The sequence below is a fragment of the Agelaius tricolor genome, unplaced genomic scaffold, assembly GCF_023055355.1.
Source record: "Agelaius tricolor isolate 1412-34295 unplaced genomic scaffold, bAgeTri1.0.p SCAF_24, whole genome shotgun sequence".
Lineage (NCBI taxonomy): Eukaryota > Metazoa > Chordata > Aves > Passeriformes > Icteridae > Agelaius > Agelaius tricolor.
This window is the reverse complement of record NW_027269284.1, coordinates 1,356,489-1,379,672: the sequence shown is the minus strand read 5'-3', so window position 1 is coordinate 1,379,672 and position 23,184 is coordinate 1,356,489. Positions and strand designations below refer to the sequence as shown.

The window sequence follows — 23,184 nt, the reverse complement described above, 5'->3', positions numbered from 1 at the left end:
AATAGTGACATGAATATGGTAATGACAGTAGTTATGATGGGCTAGAGATAAAAGTTAAGGTCTAGATTGGTTCTACTGGATGAAGATGCTCAGCAAAGAAAAGTCTATAATGCATTGTGACCAAAAGCAAAGTCTATAATGCATTGTAACCTAAACTCAGGGTCTCCAGGGCTGCCTGCAGCTGGAGCTGACAGCTGTAGGCACAGCTCTGTCACCCACAGCCCTGGACTGCTGTGACATCTTGGATGGAACAAACTGCATTTTGGAGACCTGCCTGGAGTCCCACATCTCTCATTTAGGCTCTTACACTTTTGGTTTTTGCTCTTTGTGTTTTTAGAACACATTTCATAAATCAAACCCGTTTATCACCAAAGTTTTCTACAGCCAACAGAAATTACCCTTCCACACTACAGAAGGAACAAGAATCCTAACAACCATGGACATTCTCATTCATTGCAAAGCATTTTGCATTGATACAGAGCATTTGTTCCACACCTATCAATGGAAAGCAGGAGTCCCTGGAGTGAATTGCTGCCTTTAGTAGGACACACCACTACCCAGCAAGGCAGGGCAGGAAATGAGGAGCACACCAAGAGGCAGCTGTAAGTGCTGCAGACATTTTTAGGTTGACGATGTAATTATCCCAGCTGGAACCCTGCCAGGAAATCAGCCAGGAAAACACAGCCTCAGTTCATTAATCCAGCTCTTTATGCCACCCAGCTAAACATATCATTTCACATCACACCAGGGCTGCTCTCATTTACACGGCTCGTGGGTGCTAATAATGCTGTGTGGTGTCTCCTGCTCTCCTCATTATGGGATCGTGTTGAACAGGCCCCAAAAAAAGCTGCTCCACTTTTCTGACAGGCTTTTTTTCCCCAGCCTGGAGTGTTGACAAGAGATGAATGTCTGTGTCATTCTGTTTGAGATCTTTTTCCTCCTCTCTGCTTCTTCATTGTTGTTTGGGTTGGTTGGTTTTTTTTTTTTAAATATAGGTTAAGAAAAGTAAAAGTCTTTTTGTCATGTAAAAAGACAGAAATTCAGTCTGGATAAAGAATGTCTAAGTTTAGCTTGATGTCTCTAACTCAGGAGAAGGCTCCTGAGGAGAAGCTGAGTCAGCATCACAAACCCAAAAGGGAAAATGTTAATAAATTCAGAGAGCACATGGGCACTCATGTCACCACTGAAGATGCTGAGCTACAACTTGACACAACACAAAATAAGTCATGTAAGCAACAGAAACTGACGTAGTTGACAAATGAAAATTAATGCCAGAACAGCCAGACATAAGCATTAAAAATCTGAAAAACCTACCCAACCAAAACCCCACCATCACAACAACAAACATCCAGCAGAAAAAATAACCCACAAAACCCATAAAACTCCACTAGAATACTGGAATATCATTGTACATAGAGTATACAGCAAATACTTAACTTATTCTGATGTACTGACAATTGGATGTTTGAGAAAACCCAAACCACACAGGAACATGAAAACAGAGTGGAGAGGAGGAAAAAATACCCTCAGGATAGAACAGACTGGAATATTCACTAATCAGGGCTTATATACACAAAATTTAACCCTGCCCTCTCTTATGATCACTTCAGTCCAATTGTCACAAGATAAAAAAAAACATAGTATGAGTTCTGGGGGACTAACTCACTGAATATCAGTATTTTACACCCAAATCCTTTAGACTCCCTTTAAAATCTCAGTTGAAGATCTCTCGGTCTTGTTCTAAAAACCCAGGGCTGATGATACTGGCAGATGGTATCTTTAGATGTAGGAGTTACAATGGAATAAACCTGAAAGGTACTTAATTCTGCTGCAATAAAAATAATTACAAAGTCAATACAACTGAAACAGTTTGTCATAGGCATATATTGAAAACATACTTTTCTCCTACCACACAGGTAAATTTGGAAGCACCTCATACCCATTTGATCTTTTGAAAAAAAATTGTCAGACCTTGTGAGTATCCATTTATTTTATCATCAACACCCAGAAAATAATTGTCTAATGTTGTTATTATATTTGTATTTTTAGGCTTTGAAACTAATTTTTTACATTTTTGAAATCACAAGTATTTCTATATTGCTCTTTTATCTGGTTGATAATTGTTAGATTGTTCAGAAACACATGTACCATAATCGTAGTGCTACATTTGCACCCACAGGCTTTAAACCACTGCTCAGATTCAGCCAAGTGAAAAAAATCACATCATTTTGTCACACAGCAGAATAAAAACCAGGCTGAAAATGGAACAGTAGGTTTTGGCACTGGGCAAAGCTCTACTCCCATCAAGCATTCTTTCCTGTTAGAACCCTGAGAATTTCAGACTTTCTGTGCTGACAGACACTGACCCCCAAGAGAACACTGCATTTAACCTGAGGCTGTGGAGAAGGCATCCAAAATGGAATGAGAGAACTGGGATTGTGGGTGTGGAGTTTGAATAGAAGTGTGTAATATCATATGGTGAGAAACTTAAGAGTTTAAGTTTTTAGAATATAGTAATATACATAAAGCAAGATGGAGGTTGTAGGGCAGAGGCTGGTCCTTCCTCTTTACCTTCTTCGTCACCTTCTTCTCCATGGGTTTGGGTGGTTTTGTGTAATTGGATAAAAAGTCCACATTGCAGGCCATGGGTGGTTGGTTATTGGTTAAAAGTAAAAATAATTCAGGTGTCATTTCTTAATTGGCCAGTTTATCCTTAAAAGACCTTGTAGAGAGAGAGATGGGGCTCCATTTTTACCTTGTTAGTGAAATGCTGTATAACTCACACTCTGTGAGACTGTAACATAGATAAGAACTAATCAAGATTTGAGTCCAAACAAGAAACACCATCTCACACATTTAATCCCAACCCTGGCAGAAAAGAAGAAAAAAAAAAAAAAGACATTTTCCCACATACCTTGTTTTCGAACATCATCTACAGCAGCAACCAACTCCTCCTTGAGATCCTGGCTCTCTTTAGCAATTTGGTCTCCTTTTTCCAAGAAGTTCTGAGTGGCCTGCTCCACTGAGGCAGCCAAAACATGAGCCTTCTTCGAGCGCCCTTTCTTCTTGCCAGATGGTCCTTTATTGCTCGTGTTCACCAGCGTCGTTACCTTTGGGCAGGAAAAACAAGCTTTTGTCAGTTTGAACAATTCTCTATTTATAGGAACACCTAATTCAATCCTCACACTATTTTCTGTGCCCTGGAAGGGACGTAGTGGCCACATGTTTTGAATAGATAGAATTGTAAGTATAAAATCCAGCGGCACGTCCCCCAAAAGAGGGTTTTCCTTTTAACCTCTCCTCAGTCTGGGCTAAGCAAATCAAAGCCAAGCAGCAAAAAGAAAAAGATAAGAACCAGGCATGGCAGGGCTGTGGTGCCAAAGCCTCGTTTTTGTTACTTGTTTTCATTTTTTAAAAATGAAGACACCGATAAAATGGAATCTGAACACACAAGGGTCAGAAACCACTCAAAAAGCAATTGTCCCTTGAGATAATGTACTTGCCGTGACATGCAAGTGGTGACAAAAACATTCTGGCCATTTTGCAGACATGAAAGGTACAAAGAGCTCCTCCTGCAAAGATTATACAGGTTAAAACTCTTTGCCTTAGCGCTGCTTCACTATATTCCGAATATTTTGTAATAAAACCACAGCAGGCAGCAAAATGATCCTACCAGTATTTAAACAGAAGGAAACTGCTTCCATGTTTGCAGAATCTCCTGAAGGAATTCTTTATTGAGCTGTCAATAAACTGATTAAAAAGCTTAAAATCACAGGCCAGTGTGTACATCCCACAGCTGAGTGCTGGGCAAAGAGGGAATCCTGCATCACTCCAGCAGTACCAGGATGCTGCTCTGGTAAAACTGGAATAAAACTGGAATATTGTAAAAAACTGCTGCTCTGGTAAAACTGGAATAAAACTGGAATATTTATTCCAGTAAAACTGGAATATTGAATTGGGCACCATCAGGTGTTAAATGCACCAAAAAATGAGCAGGGATGCATTCTCCCTAACCAGGATACAAACCAGGGCACCTTTAGCGTTGTATCAGTGTTCTAAGCCACAAATTTGCTGTAAGAAAATAAATGCCTTTGTAATAAAGACATTTCACTACAAACCAAAAGATTCTAAAACAAGTATGAAAATTCACTGTCCTCTCATCCCTATTAGCAGAAGAGTGAAAAAGTCTGTGGTACAGTTTTGACCAAAAAGCCTTTTACCGTGCACTTTGTGCTACTTTATTTTCTTTCAGCCAGTTTCTTTTTTCCAAATCACATCCTAAAACTACAGACTGTGGAAGAATAAATATATGTACCTATATCTATATATATAATCAGGGCTTGAAAATACCATATACATGGATGTATTGGGAGAAAAAGAAGTAATCCAGGGTCTCCTTTCAGGAAGGAGTCTGCTTGGCCACTGGAATGTAATATTCATCCATCATATGGGGTTTTTTTTTTCCCACTATTTATATCTAGAAATAATATTTTCTTTATTAGCTTTCCCTTGCAAATATTCCTCATGAAATTTCCTGAAGATCCTTACATAGTTGATCATTGTCATTGGCATCTAGCTATGGACACCTACAGAAATGCAAATAATTCTAACCCACCACTAAACCATAAGAAAAGTTTATCAGAACTTCCCAATGCGGAAATAGTTATAAATATATTGAAATAAAATATTTAGTACTATTTTCTTTAGGGCCTTTTTGAAATAAAAGAACTGATTTTTGTTATGCTGCTTAATATGCAGAAATAGATAACAATCAAATTGTCTACAAGTGCTCAAAATCTTCTCACAGTTAAGAACTTCTGTGTAGAGCAGATGAACACGTGCAAGTCCTAGAGAGGAAGAGGATCCAGCACTGGCAGAAAACCTTTGCCAATGCTCTGAGCTGCTGAGTCCAGAACTAACACAGTCCATAGGAAAACCCAAATTACCACAGAAGATGGAGTTTTCTTCCAGCACTTCTCATAACCCACACGTAGAAAACAGCACTCCCAAAGTCAATCCTCTTTTTCAAAAGGAAATACTGGTGTATGCTGTTTGAGCCCACTTCATAAATGTCTTGCTGCTCTATTTTTTCTTACTTATTTTGTTTCAAACATTAAAAAAAAATAAGTTTCCATCATGTCAAAAGGTGAGACTCAAATATAATCATGGAAGTGTGCCAGCTAGAGAACACAAGATCACAAATGGTGCTAGAGGCTTTGTTTGGCTCAATGATTTGTAAACTGGAAGAAAAGGCTTTAAAATTTTAAACAAGATCTACTGGCATGAAATCTAAAAAAAAAAGGAACATCTCACTGCCCTCTGATCAACAGCATTCAGATGAAGCAAGGAGAGAAATTTCCATGTGGGGCTAGGACATTCCCTTGGAAAGAGAATTCTGGATTCCAGTCTCTGCACCAACAGGTTGGGTTCTGGGTAATAATGAGATCTCATAGGAAGAAAATCACTCATAAAAACTGGAATATTGCCATTTTACCCACCTTGTGTCAGCTTCTTTAAATTACATTAAATTATGAGTTAAGGTGCTAAAAAAGCAGTCTCTTCCAAAATTAGAATTCCTGTTCCACAAAGTCAGCTGTACTGGATCAGGGCAAAGGGGAAGAAAGGCTTCTGATACCAGTGACAGAAAAATCCATGGCATCCTATTTTTAAAAATCCAATAACCTATGAATTTATATAAATTGCATATAACAAATGAGGCAAAAATAATAACAGCATTTTATCTTAATAAAATAGCTCAGTTTTTCAGCAGGGCTTTCAAGCTAACTGGTTTATTTTAAATATCTTACCCCACCTAAAGTGATACAAAGGAAAGAATGTCTCTATCAGCTTCTGTTACTAATTAATGCAGAAGTCACCCAAAATTCTGTACAATTATCAAATATATCACTTGATAATTACCATAAGCTCATTTGGCAGCCTTGTAATGATCCTGGCTTTGTGATCACACTAGGGAACCTTGCTCTCTTATTTTATTAAAGAAGCTTCACACAGTCCTAGCACAGATCTCTGCTGGAATAACAGAACTTCACTAATTAATAGTTCAGCCCCATCCTGCATTAAGGCCTCCTTACCCAGCTCCAGCAGCACAAAAGAAAGGTGAGGATGTCTTTGCTAAAAGCAGAATATTCTATTAGCATGGATTTCCCTGTGGCAGAGGTCAGGTGCGGGCAGGGAATGGCAGAAGTGAAAGGGGACAGAGCTGGATCACACACTCATCAATTCAATGCCCTGCCAGCAGCTCCAGCTCACACAAGGACACTCCTGGCTCTCTGAACTCACCTGTCTTCCCTACAGATTTCTGAAAGGGGTGGGCCACAAGTTTCAGAGTTGTAATTCTCCCCCTCTGCCTTCCCTTTGCTCAGTATCTGCTCAAATTGCACGAGTGACCCAAGACTTTCCATAACCACATTAAAGACAAGCACATATTGACAACTCTTGAGGCAAATATTATAGACACTTTTTTTCTTTTTTTTATTTTTTAATTATCTTGCTAATCCTTATGTTTTCTCTCTAGTCCCTCACACAAGACAGAATCCTTGGTATTGTGGTTTCAGCACAGATTGGGTGATGAAAGGATTGAGAGCAGCCCTTTGGAGAAAGGCTTGAGGACACTGGTGGCATATGGCACAGGGACTGGACCAGGGGAACTTTAAAGGCCTCTTTCAGCACAAATAATTTCATGATTCTGTGATTCTACACATTTAAATATCAATGACAGAGGTTGTTGGGAGTTTTTCTGAGAGTGGACAGCATTTATATGTCTCCTTGTTTTTAACAGAGCAAAGCAGGCAAATCAAATACAGCTCTGAAAACTTGAAAACAATTCAAATACTTGGCTCTGGTTGTGACAGTTGCAATCAATGTAAAAGAGCTTCTCTGAAGGATGACTAATTATTTGCAAAAAAAAAAATAAATTCACTATTCTCCCGTATGCTCCTTGTATTTTCAAGTAAGTATTATTTGTTCTTCCTAGCGGCATTTTTTGGATGTGAACAGCTACAAGTTACTCCTCTCTTCTCATGCACTCATAGGTCACCAAGGTGCTGGAAACACTCAATGTCCTGAGCAAAGACAGCCCTGACATTTCAGTGGAAGGGCCTTTTTTCTTCTGGGTATCAGCTGCCCTTCCACTCCACTGCACCCTCTCATTGCCTCACTGGCTGTACAACAGTCACCCCCTGAGCACTCCAAATCCTGCTGCTTCCAAAAAAAGTTTGTTGCATCAAAGGAAAAAAAAAAAAAATAAACCAATACAACTGTCTGGAAACACAAAACATCTTTTTTTGAACTGTCTCATGGCTGGGTTTGTTGGTTTTTTTGTTTGGTTTCCTTTGGCAGAAGAGACCTTTCAAAACACCTGGAGAGAGAAGCAGATTGTGTTGGGGAAGATCTAATTTGATTCCCTGCTCCAAATGAGGTGGAGAACAGACCTGAGCACTGTGTTTGTGACCTTCCCTTGGACCATCCAGCAGCACAGCAAACACAGGGAGGGGATTTTGCCATACAAATTCCTGGCTCTGCACACCAAAGACTCAAGTTATGCTGTGGCTCTCAGCAGCAGCTCATTAGCTGATCCCACTCCAACTGCAAGGTGTTATTGAGCAAAGCACAGGAGAAAATGCTTTCAACAACTACTTCTCATTCACATACAAAACAGAAAAGCAACTACATTGGATTTTTTCCACATTTCTGCAGAGAAGAAGATAACTTGCTGGGTTTTTTTCCCATATTTGTGCTTATTTTCTAGTGCCACACAAAAAGAAGAGTATTTTTCCCCTATTACACCAATATGTGTGAACACAGATGTTCTGCTGAGCACGATTCAGTCTGTAACAAAGCTCCATTTTTTGATAATAACTGTTCTTCAATTTTCCCTATCAACTTGAGTAATTTGCCACTGTCCTTACCCCATAAATCATAACAGCTTACATAATTAACTCTTGTAATTATCCCCGCACGATTAGCACCAGCTGTCTACCTAATTCATAGAACTGAAATTCTCTTTCTATTCTATGTGGTATTTGGATTCTCATTGATGAACAGAACTTTGCCCATCCACGTTGAATTCCAGTGGTTTAACCCAGCTTTTTGTACTCCTTCCAGCTCCCCTCAGTGTTTGCAAACACCTGGGGGTGAGAGGCATTCAGAAATGAGCAGGCTCCTCTCCCTAATGCAGAAATTATTGGCTGGGGTGCTACAAAATGCCAGTGCCCCACCTCCCTTTTGGCTGGGAAGCACCCAGATAACTGAGGCAACACTGATTAGAGCCAGGATATTTTATATTTTAATCCTCAGTGTAGCTTGAGGACAGCAAGCAGCCCTGATTCACATTTCTGCTGCCAAACACTGACTCCTGAACAAATCTGCATATTTATATTCTGCCCACATGACACACCTTTAGGATGCAATTTGGAGATAGCAACACCACTGCTGCTAATTTTTAGTTTTCTTATCAGTGCTCCCACCACAGGAAGAGGTTTACATCCTGGCCAGTGTGATTGAATATTATATAAGGCACTTTTAAAGTTCTTCAGCAAGTATTAATTCTCAGTGGAATTTCTGACTCCTTGTTATGCTATCAAAATGAATAAAAAATAAATAAACCACCCCACACTTACTTTCCTCCTACAAATCTTCACAAAAACCTATCAAAAATGTCTACAACAGACATACAAGCCTGAAATATGTTTTCACAAAACATATTGTTAAGAAAAAGAAGACTACAAAAACACAATTAAATGAAGAATCATGGTTATGTTCCTCCTACAAATCTTCATGAAAAATGAAGGCACCAAAACCTGCAGCATGTTTTCACTGACTCTCCCATAACTGAAACAAGAATCAATTTAAATTAAGCTAATAAAATGTCTCCCATAATACAATTTGTCTCTAATTTGTAACAAATTAGATGCAAAGGTTATTAAATTCTCCTTTTGACAAATTTCTCCTGTTAATTGGCACTTAAGGACTGTGATGCTATTTAGAAGCCAAATATGAATTCCAGGAATCACCTGGTAAACAGGAAAAAGAAATTATGCTAATATTCCACTCATGAAAGACAGAAGATTTCTATTCCTCAGGTCTCCCAAGGATTCACTTGCTCCTTACCTTGAACCTTGAGGTTCCTCACACCATCCTATTGTCAGCTGGTGACTCCAGGAGTTGACATCTCTTGGAACTGGCAGCACAAGCAGCAACATCCATTACTGTCCCCTCTCTGTGCTGGCAGGATTGCAAAGCCTCACTTTTAAAAACTAAACAACCCCATTCCTGAGCACGTGCTTCCAGTGTCTTGTTAGGATTTTGGCAATTACAGCTTTTGCCAAGAGAGAAAAGCTGAAGCAGGTGTTTAATTGGAGCAACTACACATACTATAGCAAAACCATCGGCTTAATCTGACTTCTAAAAAAATCTGTTCAATGCCTTCAAATGCAAGAAAATAATGAAAGTCAAGTTTTAAGATGTTCCTCTCGATGTGTAAATCATTGTGGGTTTTCTAATTGCACAAAAGGGCTTGATCCCAGTACAAGTCCAGCAGCCAAAGACAGCACAGAATCCACAGATTCCCATCATTTCATTTTTTTATGTAACAGCAAAGCACATTAGGCTGTACCATTTCAAAAATTCATAACTATGCCTTGTGTTAAACATGCATTTTCTCTCATCTCTTTCTTCATTATGCATGAGTAATTCATGATCGCACTAAGATGAAAAGAGAAAAAAGAATTCCTCCCCCCACAATGGCCTAATTTTGTCAGGATGACCACCTGAGGGGCCAGACCATGAACTGGGGGACACAGCATTGTCTTGGGGGTAAGAAATGTGGGTCTGAAGTTCCTCAGGCTCAGAGAGAAGTGAACCAGGTCTTCTTCCTTCAGGGGTGACCACTTTTAACACCTGGGCTATTTCATAAGAAGGTGGGCTGCAACACCAGCGTGCTTGGGCTCGAGGAATGAAGCCCATGAAGAAGAATGAGCCATTTTTTAACCCTGAAGGAAGATTTCAAGCTAAGTCCAAGCACACTTGTGCTCCATTAATCACCATGTGATGGAAGCTCCCCTCTGCAGGCTCAGAGTTCAGCATGTCAATTCTGGAAAGGGATGGGATTTCAAAAAGCTCCCTTTCACATCTCTCCCACAACATCTTCCAAATCTCACTCCTAAGCTTCTCTCTTCTCTTCTGCATGTGTTGAAAAGGAGAACTAATCATGTAACTTCTGTTTATGGATTACACTCCCAGAGCTGGGTGCCTAAATGGACTTGGCACCTCCAAACCTTCAAGTCTTCCAAAGCTCTAAATCAAGGATCCTTCTGGGTTTTATATAGCAGAGATTGAATTTTAATTGGAGCAACATTTGGCAAATCCTTCCTGCTTGTGATCCTGTCACTATCTTCCTTCTGTTTCTCATTGTCCATGTGAGACAACATCATGTATCCATGTGGGAACTTAAAATGCTGAAACCACCAAAGGCAAAGTTATTTGGCTCCAAATGATCATCTCTGTGCAACTCAGCAGTGGTTTAACAGACCACAATGCACAAAACATTCCTTGAAAGAGTAAAACATGAAGTTTATCTTACCCCAGCTAAAAAAAATCAGAAAGCTGGAATCTACCTGATAATCAGTAAATACACATTAAATGGAGTGACATCAAAGCAGCCAAAAATGTCAACTTCCAGTGCTGTGTTAAATGATCTTGGCAACCACTGAGCAGTAATTGAGGATGAAGTAATTTTTTGCATTCAGTAACTTTAGTTAATTTCTCATAGTTAATAAGTTATTACTACTGCAAGCCCCTGCTGACATCTGTTATTTTCCTTGTTAATTAAAACAGTAAATGTCACTGATGCCATCCATAAGTACGTGTTTTTCTGCAGTTTTACCAACTTTTAATTTTGGGAAAAATTTTGTTGCACTACTTTTGGATGTAGAAGAAAAGCCATCATCATCTCCAGTTTGCTGTCAGGATAGGAAGCCCCCCCAAAAAGCTGCCCACAATCTATGTGAATGATAAAAAAAAAGTACAAAACAAAGTATAAAGCAACACCTCATAACTCTAATAACTCCAATTCCTTCCAAAACTGAATACAGCACTGGTAGTCAAGCTTACAAACACATCACATGGAATATGTAGCCAATAGTTCTGTATTAATATCACAAAATTAAGTCTCAAAGAGTATCAAAAATAAAAGATTGCTGTTATTATGTATTATGTGTGAGAAAATCAACAAGCAAGTTTTCATGCCCATACTCAGTTCTCAGCATTAATCAATCAGAAACAAAGCCACCTTGGCCTAAATATTACTAAGTGGATCCTCAAAATCTCAAAAAAAAAAAAAAAACAAAAAACAAAACAAAAAAAAAACCCACCAAAACCCAAGACAAGGAAAACACACACATCTGTAGTTGAATTAGAACCAAATGCAAGTGCATTTATACTCATCTCAAAAAAAGCTAAAAACCTCCGTGGCATCCCACTGCCTCCCATTCCACCAGCAGCCTTTATTTCTCCTGGTTCTTTAGCAGAACAGAGAATAAATCCAGAGGGTCTGAGACTGATCCAAGGAAGATATTGCATTTAACCACATGAGGGCACACCACACTAGAGTAATATAAAAACTCCTGTGAAATCCCTGGATTCATTGTACTTGTGTTGTTTTATTGGATCTATAGGAGAGCACGAGCCTTGGCACTGTAAACAGCGCACCTCTGACAAAGGGAAATTCTTAGCTGATATTTAATGCACTATTTTCTTGCCACTTGTTGGTTTAAAAATCTGCTAGCAATGTTAAAAGCAGCAGTATTTAAGATGTAGTTATCAAAGGAACTCAACCACAGAGCAGGCAGCAAGTTGTACTGGCTAGGGGAAAAAAAATGAAGGAAAAAGAAAAAGTGAGATAGCAATTGCTTTAGTGAGGTTCTACAGCTTTTCATAACCAATTCTGGGCTTGTGGACTCTCCATCCCTTGAAGTGTCCAGGGCCAGGCTGGAGGGAGCTTCAAGCAACCTGGGATAGTGGAAGGTGTCCCTGCCCCTGGCAGGGGGTGGAACTGGATGATTTCAATATCCCTTCCACCTCAAACCATTCTAGAATTACACTGGGGGACTAAAACACCTGCACGTTTTATTTCCTACCTTACTAGATACCACGTCTGGAATAGAAACTTCAATATTTTCTTTCTTTAGGTTTTTTCTCCAATGACTCAGACACTGTACGAGAAGAAATAACACAAAAGGATTGAAATAATCCTGATCTGGATACCAAAATAAGATAGCAGACAACTACAAAGGCAGGTAGAACAATATTTAAGCTTCTCACAGGCAGCTGATCTCCCCAGGCTGGAGAGAGGAGTTGCTCCACCAGGAGTTGCTTCCTCAGGGTAATGTTGTTGTTTGTGAACAGCCCTAAACAGCACTGAAAACAACCTCATTCATCACTAAATACCAAAGGCAAACGATTCCCAGGAGTTTCTGTTTCAGTTGATGTAAAGTACTGTAAGTGAAGGAAGTAAAGTATTTCAGACATATGTGCTGAGTTAGTGCTCTGGTTTCTCTGTAACAACTAATATATCTTTTTTTAATGAAAACCTTGCCCATAAAGAACAGCAGAAAACAGAAGCAAGCAATCTTCCACTCTATATATATAGATTAAACCAAAACTCCCCCCAAAACTGATACTACTTAATTTTCTGGGGGGTCTATTCTGAATATTAAGAATAATAATGAAATTAACTTCTTTTTCATGCCATTCCATTGCACTCAGGCTTATGTTATGAACAGCACAGAGTGTCCTGGTGAGACTGCAAATCCAGAGCACCTATGAATTCCCACACAGGAAAGCAGAAGAGAGTATTCCCTGAAGGGTGCTTTATTTAGGTTGTTTATTTTGCACATTTCACACACTGCATAAAATCTCCATCGCCAACATAAAATTCTCAAATTAGCACAGAATCACACAATATCTTGAGCTGGAAGGGACCCAGAAGGATGATCCAGTCCAGCTCCTGGCCCTGCACAGACACCCCAACAATCCCACCCTGTGTCTGGAGCAGTGTCCAAACTCTCCTGGAGCTCTGGCAGCCTCGGGGCTGTGCCCATTCCCTGGGGAGCCTGGGCAGTGCCAGCACCCTCTGAGGGAAGAACCTTTCCCTGAAACCCAACCCAAGCCTTCCCTGGGACAGGTCCAGCCACTCCCTTGGGCCCTGTCACTGTCACAGGGAGCAGAGATTGGAGCTGCAGACCCTGACTCTTCTCCAGCTGAACAAGCCCAGTGACCTCAGCCACTCCTCGTATGCCCCCCTAGAGCCTTCATCATCTTCATAGCTGTCACACTCATCATCAGAGCTCCACTGAGGCTGGAAGGTACCTCTGGAATACCTAGCCCAGCTCCTCAACTAAGCAGGGCCACCTTCAAAGTAGGATAAGGATTTGATCCAGCACTGCAATGTCTGGTTTATTCATGAGTGTCACCGTCATATTTTCTAAAAAAATCCTCTTGCCCAGGATTCTTCTCCTGGGAAGCTGAGAAGCCTCAGAGAAAAGGAAAACAATTCTTAACTCATTTGCTTCTGGAATGTGTTTGGAGATTGTTTATCCAACAGGTGGTTGTTTCATTGGTTTTATCTGAATTGTTTTGACTTAATGACCAATCAGGGCCAAGCTGTGTCGGACTCTGGAGAGAGTCAGGAGTTTTTCTTTAGTATCTTTTTAGCCTTCTGTAAGTGTCCTTTCTGTATTCTTTAGTATAGTTTAGTACAGTATTTTTTAATATAATATAGCATCTTAAAATAATAAATTAGCCTTCTGAGAACATGGAGTCAGATTCATCATTCCTTCGTCTGGGAACCCCACAAACACAAGACATGAGCTCCAAAAAGGACTCAGTACTGCAGATGTACTGAGAGGGGATCTCTTGCTTCCCTTCACTCTCTATTATGTTAATCCCACCAGAACAGCTCCACATTGATGTGGCTCTCCAGTGCCATGCTCTGCATTTTCCAGCAGGACTCTGACATTCTCCCTTGCAGGGCAGTGCTCAGTCAGCCTCCACCCACAGCACCCGGTGACTCCATCCCCCTGCTGGACTCTGCACTGGCTTTTGCTGAGCTTCCCTTGGTTCCGCCAGCCCATTTCTCCACCTGCTGAGATACTCCTCATGCCAGCCCTGCTTCCTGAGTGTATTGACCTTCCTCCCAAATTGGTGCTGTCTGAAAATTTCTTGAGGGTGCATTTCACCCCTGCCCAGACCAATGACAAGACATTAAACAAGGTCAACTTGACCCCAGGCTCTGCAGAACTCCCTTGCAATTGGTGGCCACCCCTACCATTGAAGTCCAGCCAATTTTTGACCTCCTCTGTAGTCCCCATATCCCCTGAACATTCTAAAGAGACTTGGAAGACAGAGCCTGTATTTCATCTACAGTTAGAAAGCACAGCCTATATTTCATCTATGTTTCTCTCTATTGTGTATCTTTTCACAGCAATACAGGAAAAAAAAAACTATCCTTAAAAGAACACCACCAGAAAAAGAACAGAATTGTATTGTTATAAACAACTTGTTTGAAAGATTTGATGGAGTCTGTAGAAAGGTTTCTTAGGATCGTTTTGGTTTGTTTTGCTTTTTTTTTTTTTAATAGCAACAGACTGAGCTTTCAAGTCATTACTATATAGCTAAAATGAGACTCAAAGCTATCTTTTGATGGTGATGCACAGGCTGTATCTGCCACTGGAGATCAACCACCTCATCCATTTAGGCTGGGGGGATCTCACATCACTTTCCAGTACAGCATATTTAATGAATTACAAGGGTTCGGTGCTAAGCTGGCACACAAACACAGAATCACAGAATCATGGAATGGTTTGGGGTGGAAGGGACTTTAAAGACCATCTGGTTCCAAGTCCCCTCTCAGGGACAAGGACACCTTCCACTATCCCAGGTTGCTCCAAGCCCTGTCCAGCCTGGCCTGGGACACTTCCAGGGATCCAGGGACAGCCACGGTTTCTCTGGGAAACCTGTGCCAGGATCTCACAGGGAAGAATTTCCTCCCAATATCTAACCTAAATTTTACCTTTTTCAGTCTAACCCATTACTTCTTGTCCTACCACTACAGTTCCTGCTGAAGAATCCCACTCTGGCTTCCCTGTATCCCCTTGGATACTGGAAGGTGCTGTGAGGTCTCCACACCATCTTTTCCTCTCCAGTCCCAACTCTCTCACCCTGTCCTCATAGGGGAGGTCCTCTGGTCCCCTTCTCAACTTGGTGGCCTCCTCTGGATTTGTTCCATCAGTTCCATGTCCTTCCTATACTGTGGGCACCCAGAATGTACCCAGCAGTGCAAGTGGGGTCTCTCAAGAGCAGAGCAAAGGGCGACAATCGCCTCCCTCGAGCTGCTGGCCACACTCCTTTGGATGCACATTTGTTTTGGAATTTCATCACTGGGGACCTGCCAAGGCAGAACAGATGCTAATTCAAACAGCCTGTTGTTCAGAGACAGAATTCCAGACATGGCAAAAGAGAACATTTCCAGAAACCTCCTTTGGTCAAACCTGAAGTAAGCACTGGCATTCTCCCAGGCTTCTCCAGGAACTGATCCATCTCTGTCCTCCTCCTGCTGTTCTAGATATTTTGTCAGAAGAACAGAGAGCAGCAACATCATCCCACACAGAACCAACAGCCACTTCTGTCCCACACACTCCACAGACAGATCTGGTTGAGGAGACATCAACTTTTCTTTTTTTTCCCCCCTTTGTTTGTTTCAACAGAACCATGAGTAATACACATAATTATGCCACTGCATATGGCACCTAAACCTTCCTGATCACCCCAGCACCAGGCACTTGTCTGCCCACCTGATCCTGGATTTGGGATTGTGTTTTTTCTCCTCCATGGCAAAGTTCAGGCCGCTTTTCCCCTCCTGCTGCAAATTAAATACTCCTTCCTAACCCACTGTCCCTTGCCATTGCCACCATCAGCACTGATTTTCTGAATAGCAGCACAATGCCAGGAACTCTGGATTAAACTTAACCCTGCAGGGAGGGAAACAACAAAATCACAAAATTTGAAGGGCTATAACCTCAACTGGCAGTGACAGCCAAGAAAAGTCTTAGAAATGTAAAAGAAAAGAATCTGATATATATTCCCAGCACTAAGTGGCAATTGGCAGAACAGAACAGCAGGTGCCAAGGAGAAGTTGGTGTGTCTGAAACACAAAGTGACATTAAATTGGTTTTCAGTTTTTCTGACTAAAGCAAAGAGACACCAAATAAGCTTTTTACTAAAACCCAAATGCATTAATTAACACTAAATATATGGACTTCAGGCTGTATTTGTAAGAATAAGCTATTTAACAGAGATGTCATCCTTAACAGCATATAATTCCATACTACCTTTTAAAAACAATTATCTCAGTAGGCTATTACTGCTAAAATTTAAAAAGGAAAAGAACAGATCTTTTCAGTCAGCTTCCTAACAAGCACGTCTAAAGTGTTTTCTTTAATTATTAAAAGGAAAGCCTTTAAAAAATGCCAAAATTCTCCAGCACAACTGTAAAGAGTACACAAAGCCCTGTAACACAAATCTCCTTTCCCACAAAATACTGCTCAGGCAAAGAGTGGCTGTTCTTCACAAATGCTACTTAGAAATGTTGAAAACCACCCAACTTTAAGTCTTTGGGGATGCAGTTTAATTTCTCTGCCTTCAGAGCAATGCATCAAGTCAGTAGAAATCTGTACATCTCTAAGTAGCAAAAAAACCCTACAAGGATTGACTCACAAAAAGTCCAAAAATTTGCAAATAAATCCAGCTGAATGTACAGTATGAGAAGTTTCAGGCAGTTACCACAGGGAATGTAACAGCTGGTAAAAATACCATCCATACTATAACCTAGCAGACTCCAGAGACTGGGAATAGTAAAATTCAGATTAGTATCTACGAGTGGTTTGTTAAGTACCACAGTAAAAGCAGAAAAAAAAGGATTAAAAGAACAAGCCTTTAGTCAAACTAAACATAAAAATTCTTCCAGTCTGCCACTTGAAAGCTTGCACATTAGGCTAAGTACTGCTCCTACTGCTGCTTCAAGGAGTGTGTTTATACTTGGGTTGGGTATTGTTTGTGTTCTTTTATCTTAGATATAATGAATCTCTTGTTATTAACCGTGTCAATTGATTAAAGTTTCATTTAAATATGAATGCATCTCCTGCACTGTTCCTAGATAAATTCTCTTTTTTGCTGTTTGCTGTAAATTACATGAATATAAGTATCAAGGAAGGAAGAAAATACCTGATTTTCCTTCTTCCTTTTTTTTTCCTTTTTGGTTTTTTGGGTGTTTTTTTTTGTTTTAGTTTTTGTTTTGTTTTGTAATAAAGAACACAGTTCTGAGTCCTTACAGAAAATACTGCCTTATAATTTTAAAGGGCATTACATTTCTATAGAGTAAAAGATTAGGTATGTTCTGGAGTGAGTTAACAGAAGGCAGTTTGGTGTTAAATCACTTTAGAAGATAATTCTACATCACTGAACAAAACCTTCACTAAGATTTATATATCAAATTCTATAATTTGTTATTTATGGGGTCTATCCACCAGGATAACAGAATGATGAGTAATTGAAACCAATACTTTCTTTAATGCAAATGTACGAAGTTTTGGGGGTACCACCAGGATAAGAGAGATATAAAATAAAGTTATTTATTTGATTATTACAAAACTATACTGGAAAGATTCCCTGCCAGAGCTGCCACTGCATCTCCTCTCCCACCAGAACAGCTTTTTGTCTCATCTGCAGCCACAACAAGGATCTTTTTTTAGGCAGCAGCACTGGCCCATCAGGAGCAGCAGTCGATGGTTTGCAGCTGCTGGTCCTGCTCCACCAGCAGCCACAGCTGCACCCCATTTCCACTTGGCTCAAATAAATTCTCTTATGCACCCACTGATGGAGTTAAACCTGTGCAAAGCTCACCATGGCAAATAATTGTGAATCTAAAACCAAGACCAAGCTGCTGAAATGATTTCATACACATGACACTGCAGTGTTAGCAGAACTAAGAACCCTTATGCAAAGGTTGCTTGTACCACATCAGTGTTTAGATGCTGTTTAGGATTTAGCTATCAAAAATTATGATCTTGCACTTTTTCCACTCAATATGTAAATACTGGACCTCTTCAAGGCAATTCTCTTTGGGACTCCTGACATTTAAAATAAAACAATGGCAGAAGATGAACTTTCTTACTTTAATGCAGGACAGCACATTCAGACTCTATTTCTATTTATTGAAACACTCCATTTAAAAATTCCATCAGGATTGTACTGCAAGCTGCTTTTGTTCCCTTGTTCCAATTATTTACTTTCTCCTAATACTTTTTGCCTCAAGTTTTCTCATTAATAAATAGACAGCCAAACCTTTCCTGTACACACACAAGTTTTGATAACAGAAGGAGTTTCCTGCAAACTGAAAAATAAATGTCAGTCTTACAAATTACACTTATTTGTTACTACTTATTAAGTAAACCATTTAGTATTTCAAAGGCCTATTTGTAAGTTTGAAGGCCTTTCTTAAGTGAACTAGTTTTGCAATAGATCTTGGACCAAATGAATGTGATTTGCTGTGCTGACAAACTGTTGGAAAGGTGAGAAGAGGATTTAGAGGAAGGTGTGGGAGTGGGATATAGAACAGCACATGCCTGGCAAAGGTTGTTGGGGTGCTTGAGGGTTTTTTTTTTGGTTGTTTTTAATATTGCACTGGAAGAAAAAAAGAAGAAACACATCCTGTGGAAAACCCTTTCAAAAGGTTTGTTCAGTTTTACATGACACAAGGAAGAGAAGAGACTTTTCAGTGCATACATTTCAGATAAATAAAATCATCAACACTCTGAAATTTAATTATGAGATTCCTCAAATCTGTGCAAGCCAAGAATCTGCATTTTAGATACAAACTGCTAAGTAAATTTTAATAAATCTGGTTGGTCAGATTGCTTCTGAAACAGGAAAACACCATCTCCAGAAAACAAAAATATATTGATTTATGCTGAATCGTTGAAAGTTAATCCACAACTTCAGAGAAACTTGGATGAACAATCCCTGCACTGATCCCAGCAGAGTCACACAGGTCTGCAACAGAGGGGCAGTGCCCAAAAACACATCCACAGAATTGTTAAAGTTATTAATTTGTGAAGGAATTGCTTTTAGCTGACAAGAAACTCTCTAAAGCTCAACTATGTTAACAAACATCTTGAAAATATCAGCAATTAAGAAGGATGAGTCTAAAAAGAACAAGTGTCTTTTTTTGGATGTAGTTATATGAAATTAAGGATGGGATTACACACATTGAGGAGCGGGAAATGTTTGTTTTCAGGAACACAAACAGATCACTGAGCCACACAAGAATAGTTAGAAATATTTACATTTCTTGGGTGTCATTTTCTCTTTTCTAATTTTCCTCTGTGTATTGTTGTTTTTGTTGATTTTAATAATTTGAAAAATTTGCACCTATGACTGTGAATACAAATTAATTAAAATAAAATCAGGAGGAAAGGTTCCATTCCTAAGCAACTAAATTAACCCAGGTCAGCACCCAAAGATTTCATGCAGTATTAGACAAGCAGAAGCTGCTTCAATTAATATATTCAGATTTCCAGAAGAATTAGAAGCTGGTCAGTACTGGAATAACCATTGATATGTTTATTCTCCCCCAAAGGCTTTGTCGGGAATTCAGATTTCATAGAAAATGTTCTAGATATTTTTTTTTAAATAATGTTGACTATTGAGTGGGTGAGACAAAATTAAATTATATGGTAAAAGAAAATCATAATATAACATGAAAACAAGGGGCAAACAACAAACCTTGCCTCTAAATGAGGCAGGATCTGCCTTTAAGTGACAGATGTTGTTTTACAAACACAATTCACACACAGAACACCTTCAATGTTCCCCATATGTGTCACCACCAAGCAAACTTGAGATCTAAATAACCTGATGTTTTCCCACACAGGCAAGTGCAGGTGGAAGTAATATGTTCATGAGGCTAAAATATTCACTTTTATTCATAAATGAAACAGGAGTCACAGAAAGGGCATTAAGTGAGACAACCTCAGACAATTACCATAGAAACCCACTTACATCTGTTAAGTATTTTTGGCCAGCAAATGAATTCAAGTCATTAAGTATTTATGCTCTCTTAAATACAATCTGTTAGAAATGGAAAAAATGATTTAATTTCATGCACAAGCAAAGGTTTTCACACCTGCTAACATCTGAAAACCCCAAATATTTCCTGCTTAGCCCCAGAGGCTCTGAAGGCTGTGGTCCCCCTGCTGCTCCAACATCTCTGATGAACTTTTTAGCTGCAGCAGAGGCTGGGAAGGGACTGAAGCCCAAGGAGGTGCCATTGTTCATTAAGCTCATGATGCTCCTGCCTGAGGAATGAATCCCAGCTTTGCCCTGCTCTGACTTGGGGCACAGCTTGCACTCACTGATAAAGTCCCCGTTTAAAATCCTGTTGCCACAAAAAAAGCAGCTGGTTTATCTCCAGCTGATGAATTCCCTGATTTTTAAGAAGGTGTTAGGTTGCTTATTAGTCTCAAAAATTTGAGCAGCCAGCTCAGGGGGAAGCCAGAACTTCCTCACCAAGAATATTTAGGCTCTTTCACACAAAGTGGAAAGGAATGATTTGTTAGGAGAATGAGGAGTCTCAGTGCTGACCTGAAACTATGCAGTCTCTAAAAATAATAAAAAGGAAAACCTACACACACACACACTCCAGAGGAGCACATTCCTTCCTTCTGTTTAACACACAGGAAAGAATCACCCTTTCAGAGATAGCAGAAAAAATTCCCAGAAAAATACAAAACACCACAAAGACTCCCACAACACTTCTTTAAAGTTGCCTTTCTCATTGTTTCTGATTATCAGTCTCTGTGTGAAGACAGTGTGTTTGTTTATTCTTGACTCAGGCCTTGATCTCAATCCCACAACTTAATAAAAATCTTACAGCTTTTTTAGACTGGCACAATCTAACAATCTTTTTATTCTTAACAAAAAATGTCTTGAGAACTGAAATGGGAGAAAGGTCAAAAAAAAGCATCATAACCTTTCCTGCTTGCACTATGAAAAAAATCTTAATATTATGACTTGTATTTGTTCACATCTTTTTCTTTTTTTTTTCCTTTTCAGGAAATTGCTCAGACTGTAATCATAACCTTTCCCAAAGCCCAGAATAATATAACTCAATAATAAATGTAATTAAAATGTAACAGCTAAGATCCCTGGACTCAAGACCTTACATACAGAGCACCTCTGCTCATCAAAGGTCTCCATCAGTTTCCTTACTCTCTCCCAGGCCTGTGATAGAGATCTTGGAAGTGAAATACTTCAGCCTTCAAATTCAGCTGAGGGATAATAAATAAAAGGACATAATAAATAAAAGGACATAGGAATAAAAGGACATAGGAATAAAAGGACCTCAAGAACACTTCTGGCATTTGATATATGAATAAAGTGGAAAGGAAACAGATGGCACAGTATGCATAAAATTCACTATTATGCTAATGAAATTAATCAAACTAAAGCTGACCAGAAAGTAGCACAGAGGACACTTGCTGCTTTTAGGGACAAAATGGGAGACAAACTTCAATGCTAAAATTAAAAGTTAGCACACAGAGGAAAAAACAAGGATATACATAAAGCTATTGTTGTTCCAAAGAGATGCTGTGATGTGATTGCCACTGTTCAGAAAGGCAAAGAATGAAATTTAGGAAAAACAAAAGACAAAACAATCATTCTGGCACTATATTCATGGAAAGGGTGTAAAAATGTTTGTGCCATCTCACTCCAAAACAGAACCAGCTCCACCTCTCTGTCCTCCTGGCACTGGCACAGCAGAACTCTGGTTTTAGTCCTTGAAATGACCCCAAGCTGCACCAGGGGAGGCTTAGATCAGGTATCAGGAAAAGCTTTCTCACAGAAAGGGTTGTCCAGCATTGCAACAGACCCTGCAGGGCAGTGGTGGAGTTGCCATGCCTGGGAGTGTTCAAAAAAACGTGTGGATGTGGCACTTGGGGACACAGGGGTGAACCTGGTGGTGCTGTGATGATGTTGGACTTGATTATCTTAGAGTCTTTCCCAACTTTAATGGTTCTGTGATTCTGTGAATCCATCCCCTGCATGACTTCCTTGGGAAATCTATTTCAATGCCTCCCCAGTCTTACTGCAAGAGAGCTCCTTCCAATATCAATTTGCAATCTTCTGGGTTGGAAATTAACTCCATTATTTCTCTTCCTACCCACTCCTGCCACAGAAAACAAATTGTCCTATTGCCTCCTCATGTATTTGAGAAGTGCTACTTTCCACTTCACTCACCTTTCCTTAGAACAACTGCTCCATTTTGTCCCATCTTTCTTTGAAAGTTGTGTTTTCAAGGTTTCTAATCTTAGTTATCACTCTGATCTAGACACCCTGTGACTCAAATCTTTGCTCAATTCAGGGTTTAAAAGTGGGCATTATATCAAATCCTGGAGGGACAGACACTGATCTCTGCTCTCTGTGACAGGGACAGGACAGGGAATGGCTGGAGCTGGCTCAGGGGGATTTATGTTGGATATCAGGAAAGGTTCTTCCCCCAGAGGGTGCTGGCACTGCCCAGGCTCCCCAGGGAATGGGCACAGCCCCGAGGCTGCCAGAGCTCCAGGAGGGTTTGGGCAACACTCCCAGGGACAGGATGGGGTTGTTGGGGTGTCTGTGCAGGGCCAGGAGCTGGACTGGATGATCCTTGTGGGTCCCTTCATGCTCAGGATATTCCCTGAATCCCTGACCTTGCTTGACCAGTACAGCCCCAGCAGGGCTGAAAAGCATGGCAGGAATACTTTTCAGGATGGATTATCTCTGATGCACAGCTGATTTAGTGCAGGCCTGTTCAGTAAATCACAACACTCTTGCCATGCTCATCTATGAGGGATTCTACAATTCCTTGTCCCCTCTGTGATGGCAGGGCACTGATGTGTATTTATGCAGTTAATTACACTTGGCCAAAGGCAGAGCTTTCTAATTGTCTGGACTGAATTAGATTCTATATTTTCAGATTATCATTTGCACTTTGCCAAGGTTATGTTGACTCCTCATTCTGTCTCCCAGCAGGCTTCCAGCTCAAGCTTGGTGTTGAAGGCATTTCTCCAT

The 23,184-nt window shown here is 40.0% G+C and overlaps 1 protein-coding gene across 2 annotated transcripts in view; it reads right to left on the bottom strand.

Moving 5' to 3' along the window:
* The window catches only part of CTNNA2 (catenin alpha 2), a 474,927-nt gene that overhangs the window by 372,808 nt on the left and 78,935 nt on the right, over window positions 1-23,184 (bottom strand). For both annotated transcript variants that reach the window (XM_071447298.1, XM_071447300.1), the window contains one exon: window positions 2,915-3,110. In XM_071447298.1, the coding sequence (XP_071303399.1) occupies window positions 2,915-3,110 (196 nt within the window). The remainder of the gene's footprint in view (window positions 1-2,914; window positions 3,111-23,184) is intronic.